This window comes from Thermobia domestica, chromosome 18 (genome assembly GCF_964235325.1).
Source record: "Thermobia domestica chromosome 18, izTheDome1.hap1.1, whole genome shotgun sequence".
Lineage (NCBI taxonomy): Eukaryota > Metazoa > Arthropoda > Insecta > Zygentoma > Lepismatidae > Thermobia > Thermobia domestica.
The window spans coordinates 50,863,752-50,873,431 of record NC_137471.1 but is presented as its reverse complement, the minus strand read 5'-3'; the positions used below and the strand labels follow the sequence as shown (position 1 = coordinate 50,873,431).

Here is a 9,680-nt window from a genome sequence, read left to right as displayed (position 1 = left end):
CTTAAAACACAAACCAGCTATAAAGTGATTGCAGAGCATAGTAGTTCTTATTTAAAACTGTGCGCAATGTGTTCTATACTGGATATTTTTTAACGAAATTCATCTAATGAGATTACTTGCATTTGAATCGATAGTGCAGAAATTGTACAAAAACAGACCACAGTGGGCTACCTCTCACGACTTTGACGATAGACTCGAACACGTAACTTAGTACCCATTTACCAGGCGTCCTAAAACGTCTAGTGAGGAACATGAGTCTACCATGGATTAAAATTTGTCTTGAAACTTGAACAGAGTTCTAGAACGGTTTAAGTTCAGATCTTAAAATATCAGTGCACATCAAACAGTTGTAAAACGCGTTTCTAAGTATACGGTGTCTCACATAACACCGTGTGCGTCGGTTTTCTCCCACTTTCTTCATTCCACCATTTCATTAATTTCTCATCCTCACATTCTCCTTTAGCCTAGCCGGCATAATCGTGGGACGTAAAACTTAATTTCATTTAAATTGCTTGTGGTGAGACAACACTGTCTGGAAAGTTGGCTACACTGCATTTTATCGGAAAGTTGAGTGCAGCAGTGTGTTCGGGTGTCAGTTGTTGTGGGAAGTTCGTATTGTTGAGTTGTTACAATGTGTTGTGTGTTGAATTAGTGCTCGTGGTAACAAGGAACATTTGTGACAGAAATGGGACAGTTTGTATTAGAACAGAGAATTGATATTATGGAATTTTACATAAAAGTGTATGATGGCAATCCTTACACAATACACGATATGAAACGGAACATTATACTAGAGAAATTGACACCGCGCCTGCAGAATTATAGCGTGCTGCTGGTAACATCATCAAACGAGGTCAGTGATGTCTGGATGCCCATGGCCACCACTTGCAGCATCTCTTATAAACAGGTAACTGTTTAACGTTTCTATTATCTATTAATTGTTAGTTCATGGTTGCTGTTAAAGGATTATTTGAATCTCGTGAGTGAGTACCAGTTTTATATGGAACACCCTATAGTAACTTTCATAGTTTTTCTCGAGGAACGGTTCAACATTTTTATCCTATATTAATTTGGAATTGATATAGTTTTTCGATTTTATTTGAGGTATTGAACTTTCCACAGTGAGAGACTCATTCATCATGTCATTAATTTAGCAGCGTAGCGGAATAATACACAATGAGGAAGGCCAGAGGGGGTCCTGAAATCATGTTGAAAAAGAAAAAATAACACAAAGATGTTAAGCTAAGATATCTTTGTCTTTTAAAACATTTATTGTTATGAGATAAAGGTAGTTTCAAAAAACAAACGCCAAGCTGTTTCGTGTATTAAATTACTTTTGAAAATACATACACTTGGCATAGTGTTTTACTTTCGAGAATCATCAACTCTCATTAAAAATATAGCTCAATAGAAAATACATTGAATGCATTTGGATGTGTAGTGATTTTTTTTTTCTTTCTTTTCAAGAAAAAGTACCTTCCACGCTGAACACTTTATAAATGGAGTTGATTTACAACACAACATAAAAAAAAGACAACAAATATATAATAAACCATAAATTTATACAGTATGGCCTGAGATCAAATAAACAAATTGCACTTAACAAGAAAATTTTCAGTGTGTTCCACATTCCTTTCAGAAAAAAATATATAATAAGAAATCATTTCTGTAGATGTTGTACTTCCATTATATTATTTGTCTCATACGGCTATTAACAACTTGTATAAATGATGACGGTAATAATCAAACCGGCGCGAAGACATTGGGCCGTATTCAAAGTCATTTTTGCGTGTGATTAGCGTCATACTAAGGGCCTGACTACTGCATGAAACGTTAGTTCTTTAGTACGGCGCTAGTCATGCGTCAGAACGACTCTGAATACGACCGAAAGACTCTAACCTATATCTTGTCATTTATACTATATAATAGGAAAACAAACGACATAAATACGAACTGTACAATACCCAAAAATATCTATGAGCAAAAAAGAAATCAGGAATGTTAAAACGTAAAACAGAATATACTTGTATACACAACGTAGTGCATTTTCTGTGTATTACGTATAATGTTTTAACATTTACAAAATTGATATTATTACTTGTAAAACTGCCAAGCATACAAACTAAATTTCCTTTTATAAAGCATATTTTTGTTGACTTCAGAGTTCTACACTCGCTCGTACAATGGTTTAACACAAAATCACGTTCATTATACGAAGTTTAAATACGAATATATTTTTCCCAATGAATTATTTTTCTTTCTTTAAGTTGATATCCCACGATTATGCACCTAGGATACGCAAGACGGTTCTAATAATCAAGTCGACTTGAGACAATGGGCGTTATGCAGTCGTTTTGACTTATGATTAGCGTCACACTAAAGGTCTGACTACTGCAGGAAACGTTAGTCGAATTCTTTAGTATGGCACTAATCACGCATCAGAACGACTCTGCATAAGACCCGTGTTTTTCTCTCAGAATCAAATCCATCTAATAAAGAAACATTATATTTCTGAATTACGGAGGAAGAAATGTAAATAACGTTACGAATCTTGTACACTGATGTTCGGATAATCTTGAACACCCACTTTTTTTTTCCACACTTCGTAATGGCTGAGTACAAATTTTAAGTTTATGTTTAAAATAAACCAAGACGAGACGACATTAATTTATTCATTCCCTTTTAGGATAAAACTATCGAGATTTTCAAAGAAAAGTTAGTGACACGATTCTTTTTAAATCAATTATATTTAAAAAAAGATGATGTTTCAAGAGAAACAGTAAATATTTTGGCAAAAGGTAGTATCTATTATTTTAAATAAGAATACGTAGTAAGTAAACAGCGTTTGCACTATAATTACGAGGTCTAAATTTTAATGCCGCGGTTGATCGTCCCAACTCAGGATTTTTTTAGTTTCTCCCAGACCTGTTTTATATAATGCTGGAATGATTTTCTTAAATTGAAAAAGCCCTGTCTAACTTCCGCCCAATCATACCTGACTTGTTTTGGGTGTAAAATGGTCTGAAGAACAAGCTATCAAACCTACATCATTCAAACAAACATACATCGGTGTTTTAACATTCGTTACCACCGATTCCCGTCGAAATTACTGGGCAAGAGTCAGTCGGTTTATTAACTCCAACCATGGTAACAGTAAAGGTGTTAGTGAATAGAAAAATGAATAGAAATAGAAATTCTATAAAGTGAACTTTCACCAGTGTTATTGGCAATAATAGATCATATTTTTACTGAAGATTTGAATGTGAATAGCAGTGGGGGTTTGGGAGAGGTCTTTTTTTTTTCCCTACAAGCTCAGGAAAAAAACTTATGTACAGTTTGAACACAAGCAAAACAAATCTTTATCCTTTAAGGTCAGGACTTAATGCGTATCATTTTTTAAGGAAAAAGCAGATGGATATTCTTGTGCCTTTTGGTGACAATGACAAGAGGTTAACCTTTTGTACCAGTTCCAACAAAAGGTTATTGACTGACTTTCCACACGTGGCTCCAATGCTTTTGTGACAGTTGTACTGATAAGAAAAAGTTGGTTTAGTTTGTAATTCTACTATAGTGTTCTAATACTTGTATACAAAAATTAAATAATGTGACCCCTCTAGAACAGCCCCTTGTGAATACGAAATAAACAGAAATGAATAGGAAAGAATAGGTATGACATAAGCAGTCTACGAAGAAGAAAATTTCACATCCCACGTTTATGCCGTTTAGGCTACAGAAGAATAATATTAATGAAAATGAATGATAATGAACAAATTGGTGGAATATGAGTGAGAATGGAAACCGGAGACTCCCAAGAAAATTCACGAACATGACGCTGTCCCCTACAAACTTGCATAGCCTGAAATCGAACCAGGGAACCTTCGTATTAGAAGTGAGCACTTTACCACTGAGCCACCGTGCTTCCAAGAAGATGAAGCAACATTATTGTGACGTTGTTAAATAAAAAGTTACAAAATAATTCATGAAGTGTTTCAACTGTAATGTATAAAGCAGAAACGTTGATATTACGCAATAGCGACACATAATTAACGGAAGCTTTTGGAATGTGGGTGTAGAGGGGGAAAAAAAAGTAAACTTAGCTAAAGTTATGTGATAGAACATTATTTGAGAAACAACTGTTTTATTTGAGATGTGATACAACGTATGGTGAAAAGTGAAAAAAGAAGGAAACATGCAATTGATAGGCAATGTTAAAGAAGGTAATAACTCTTACACCAAACTGGAGAGGTAGGTTGCTTACCGTACTGCCTGATAATGAAGGGACATTGCTTGATAGGACTTTGTCATGTTGTTTGATAGTGCAATATTGACAATGATACTTTCTGCTCTACAAGAACACTTGCAAATTAATAAACCATTAGTACACACATCTAAATTTTTAGTCAAAAATTTAGATCATCTGGTACAGATTTTTGAGGCCCCAGGTTCAAAGGAATTATCTTCGAATCTACCAAGAAATGAATACTTATACGCAAACTCTTATGTATACAAAATATAAACACTACCACCTACCAAAATATTAACTATTCTTCTCAAAAATATCCAGTATATATATCAGTATATTTGGTACCTAATATATACGTATCTTCTTGCAGAAACGCACATAAAGCAACTGTTACGTATACAACTACAATTACGTCAATTTAGTCATTTCTAAAAAGTTGGTCCACAACCTACATTTCTTAACAAACAAAACGAAAAAAGCTTATTTGCTAACAACTGTCTATCAATAAAATGAAACATTATTCCCAGCCCAACAAAAACGAATTCTTTTTACGATTTTGATTTAGTATTTAAAAAAGTGCCTTTTACTGCATACCATGATAACATTGTCTGAGTGATCTGTTCGAAGACGGATTTCTAGCCCACTTACCCTAACGTAGTTAGGTGGCGCCAGTAGTTGTGCAAGAGTAGGGCGGCCAGTTTCTTTCTTGTAGCTCAAAAAGGATTATTGCAAAGTGTGGCAATTAACAACTTAAGTAGAGAAACAGGTTGAAAATTAGGATTAGAGGAACCACGTATGTAATAATGAATTAATTACCAGATAGTCACTTCCACATGTCAATTAATACATTTGGATCCGATACACGTACACTCCGATACAAAGCACTCTACTGACTCCCTACAGTGCCAAGAAGTAGTAAGATCAGAAATTTGGTGGTAGTAAAGCCAACCAATAAGTGTCAATATTTCGGTGTTCTAAATATTCAAAGTACTATTTTTTTTATTATTATTATTATTATTTTGCCTTACAGACTCACGTTTCGAAAAAAATAAAATAAAATAAATAAAACCAAGATGAAGAAAAAGAGCGTTATTGAGAAAATTACGGAATTTCTAAGCGAAAAAGCTCGTTCATAGTTAGTCAAAACAATACAATGACAAGTTCTATAGAGCAAACGTATTACTAATTACGTATTCAGAAATTCACAATAATGGTGTTGCTTTCTCCTTTAGCAAAATTATTAAAACAAGAATTTCATTTACAGCACAATCAGTTCCACAGTATTTGAGACATGACAAAATATACAGTCAGTGCTAAAAACAAAAGGAAGTGGATAAAGATTGGCCTTTTTCCGCCTATGATAGTCATAAAAAATTAAAAATTTTCATAAAAGCCAGTATATCGTATGAAGTTCAAGCATTAAACGTTACATTTATGTTAAGACGCATATGAAACATATTGTAGCAAGTTATATAAAGAACTTCGCAAACAAAAGCATGTTTGCTCATATTTTGCCAGTTTAGACTTTTTTTTTTTTTTTTTTTTTTTTTTTTTTTTTTTTTTAACTTGAAACAACAATTTTAGTATCAGGCTTCACGAACTTTTAATACTTCTTGTTTTCGTGAACACTACAGTTAATAAACTTATCAATAAGCATTTGTATAGTGTGATTCATGAAGCGCTTCATATTACAATCATTGTTGCAAGTTTGAAAAAACGTCTAAACTGGCAAAACCATTATGCATTTTTTACGGGGTTCTTTATACAATATGTTCATTTTCATCTTACATAAATGTAACCTTTAGTGCTTCAACTTCAGTCACACGATATACTGGCTTTATGAACACTTTCACTTTGTATGTCTATCAGAGGTGGACAAAACCGATCTTTACCCATCTCTTTTGGCACTTACATCCAGATATAAGACGGATAAATAACGAAGTCTCAATATAAACACAGGGTGTCTATCGGTCACGAGTCACGAAAGTCATGAAAAAGTCACGAAATCAGAAAACGGTCATGAAAGTCAAGAGAAAGTCACGAAATTTAGCTTTTGGATCAGGATTTTTTTAAAAAAATCTTTACAAATATAAGTACAGAATGAAAAATTTTGTTGTATAAAACGTCAAAATTCACCAACAACAATGTCTGTGGTCGGCTTTTGACTCTACCAAATTGCAAACAAAGCACGCTTTTATTGCGTGCATGAAAATTCGGCCTAATTCACACCCAAATTCGCTCTTGAGAACGTTACAAAACTGTTTGGTTTGGTAAAGAAAAGGTCACGAAAAACTCACGAAATTTCACTTTGGAATTTTAGTAGACACCCTGAAACAGAGCAGGTCATCCTGATGTGAAACCCTTCGAAATTCATAATCTCAGCCTTTTTTTTTTCTTTCTTTCTTTTTAACTCGGTACTGCAAGAAGACTATTAGATCCTCTATTTCTGCAGTTTTAGGATCAGAGTTCATCTATTAATTTAAATAACTCCTCGATTGCCTTATGAAGCTGTCCACTTCAGTTTCAAAGCCACAAAATATTCCCTCTTTAAAGATCTCTTCAGAAAATGACTGTACTTTTTTTTTAATTCAAGCTTTTAGTTCTAAAATAACTAAATTTAAATTTTAGCGACATCTGTTAAAGTAAGTTTGTATCATACCTCAGATTAATTTACACAGAACTAAAGAAACTAGTACGTTTGCGCCCAGTCCGTAGTTAGATCATCATCTTCAAAGTTATATTTCTCAAAGATCACTCGACCAAATTGCTTCAATACAAGCTAAATGTATTTTGAAGTAATAATATATATCAACTTTTGAATACGAATTCACTACCACACAAAAATCAGGTTTATTTTGTAATATAATTATATAAACTTATATAATTTAAAAACATGAATAAGCTTTAAAACTCTTTGCATAGACTATGTGGAATATATCCAGATAAACGTTGTGTACAAATTTGAACACTATTACGGAGTAGATTCGGAGATATGTCCTACCAAAGGTGACGTTTTTCGTCTTTCTTTTAAAAAGCTTGGCAACAATTTTCATTTTCAAAGTGAATCAAGTAAAATTAAATTTGAAAGACATGTTCAGAACAGTATCAAAAACAATATTTGAAAATTTAAGTAAAGATGAGCAGCCTTCGAGAATCTGGAAAATGAATGTACATGGGTGGGTACAAGCGTAGTATTTCTTTTCTAAGATTATATGTATCATTTTAATATATTTGTTTTTTCTTGACAACATAAAACTGAATTATTATGCTCATCAATCAATTACGTCTCCCTACACATAACACACATATGGATAAGAATCACAAGCAGGCAAAACAGAAAAAAAGCATAAAACTTTTTACACATAACGAAGAAAAGTTTCACACTAATCGTATCAGAAATATAATATATACAATCTTTGTAATTTAAATTTGACGACAAAAATTAAAGCTGGCTAAAAATCACAAAAATTAGCTCAAATTTATGCTTTTCTGATGTTCAACATTACGAATGTTCAATCTTTCTTTTCGTATCCTTAAAAAAATAAATGAAAAAAATATGAATCAAAGAGTTCAATTATAGATACCTAATCTTGTATCACAAATATACCATTAAACTTGTAACCACTCAACATCAATGAAAAAAAAATATATTTTTTGTACGTCTCACACGAGCGAAAAGTGTAATACTCTGTTATCATAAAGTGCCGAATAGTACTGACAAGGCTTCCATTGCTTCCCCCCCCCCCCCCACATTATTCCACGTTATAAATAATTATTCATCTACAATAATTGAACATAAGCAAACAATTGTCATTAAAATAGTCTATGCGTATATGTCTGCGTATGTATTTGTATGTGTATGTATGTATATATATATATATATGCGTGTGAATGTTATGTGCTTGTAACTAGATATGTTAGTGAACTGTTATTACCACATTGAGTTCTCCCCTTGATGTTCGAAACCACTATAATAAATATATATATTTTAATTATTTGTTCTTTTTCAATATACATAAATAGACGTATTTGTATATATATACCGTAGATTGAGATGAAATTACTGAGCTAATACATAGTGCACAAAGATTTAAATCCACAAAATTTCAGAAGTTATTACTATTATTATTATTATTATTACCAACCATGCACTCTGAAAAAAGTTTGATTTTTTTTTTGTAATTTCTATAACAAGATTATTATTATTATTATTATTATTATTATTATTATTATTATTGATCACCCAAAAAATACATTTTGTGCACTTCAAAACACTACACTAGGAGTTTACAAGTAACAATGACATCGGACAATACTTCATTTATAATGTATTAAAAAATTGGACTAGGTTTAGAATCTATTGTAATAACAGAAGAGAACATATTTTCGTTTAGGCTAAATATATAATATATATATATATATAATCTGTTTAGAATATTTTTATATATGACTTGTATATGTATTTGCTTCCAAAATATTACTATGCATTCGGTATCAAAGCAAGTTTGCATAATGAACAAGCCGCAGACTTCCAAAAGCCTACAAAAACTTTCACTCAAGTTGTTATGCATTTTAAATTATAATTTTATCTTTTTTTGTCAAATTCTCTAAGAGGCAAAAAAATGCTCTTAACAATTTTCCATCCAAAAACAACCCACACTTCGTTATACGCATTGCAATGACAAGTCAATACCTATTTATCACTTTTATTTTGATACAATATGTATATACTTATTTACTTATACTTAAAAGACATAACTATCAACAACACTTTACAGGAAGAATTCTTTTTTTTTAATACAATTCACTCGTAATCACAAGCACTCACACACGACTTCCTCTTTAATCTACTCGGTACCGACCAGATAATGACAGATCAGAAAAAAAAATCATTTACAACACTACTCCTTCTCCCATTTTTTTCAAAAAAAAAGTATATGCACAATTACTCATATTATATATATATGTACATATATATATTATTATTATTACCATAATTTTTCTTTTTTTTTTTTCATACATTAGATATAGTCCAGTATTTTTGCCGTGAAATGTGATATTTTATTGTTGATTCTGGATATCCATTCCATGACAAAACGGATTATAACGGAGTATGAAAAAGAACCTGTTTGGATGTCTGCACGGCCACACACAGCTGTTGTAAGACAATTCCTGATTTACGGGTTACACGGGCGGTACTAGTCGCTCAACGAAATCCTTCAAATCTCTCATTTCCTAAGAAAAACGATTAATATCATTATTGACTGGTAGATACTACAACAGGATACATATTTAATATTTAAGAAGATATAAACACCTTACATCCTAATAATGAATTATCATAAAGACTACTAGGAATTGTGGTAAATGACATATTTTGACATTTTATGGTCGTTTCTTAACTGTTGTCCACTTTTCTACCGGAAATACAAATCAC

At 32.1% G+C, this 9,680-nt stretch overlaps 1 protein-coding gene across 1 annotated transcript in view; it reads right to left on the bottom strand.

Moving 5' to 3' along the window:
- Window positions 1–1,308: 1,308 nt before the first annotated feature.
- Apt1 (Acyl-protein thioesterase 1) overlaps window positions 1,309–9,680 on the bottom strand; it is a 41,101-nt gene continuing 32,729 nt past the window's right edge. The window contains exon 7 of the mRNA XM_081746821.1: window positions 1,309–9,478. Within this exon, the coding sequence (XP_081602947.1) occupies window positions 9,428–9,478 (51 nt within the window). The 3' untranslated portion in view covers window positions 1,309–9,427. The remainder of the gene's footprint in view (window positions 9,479–9,680) is intronic.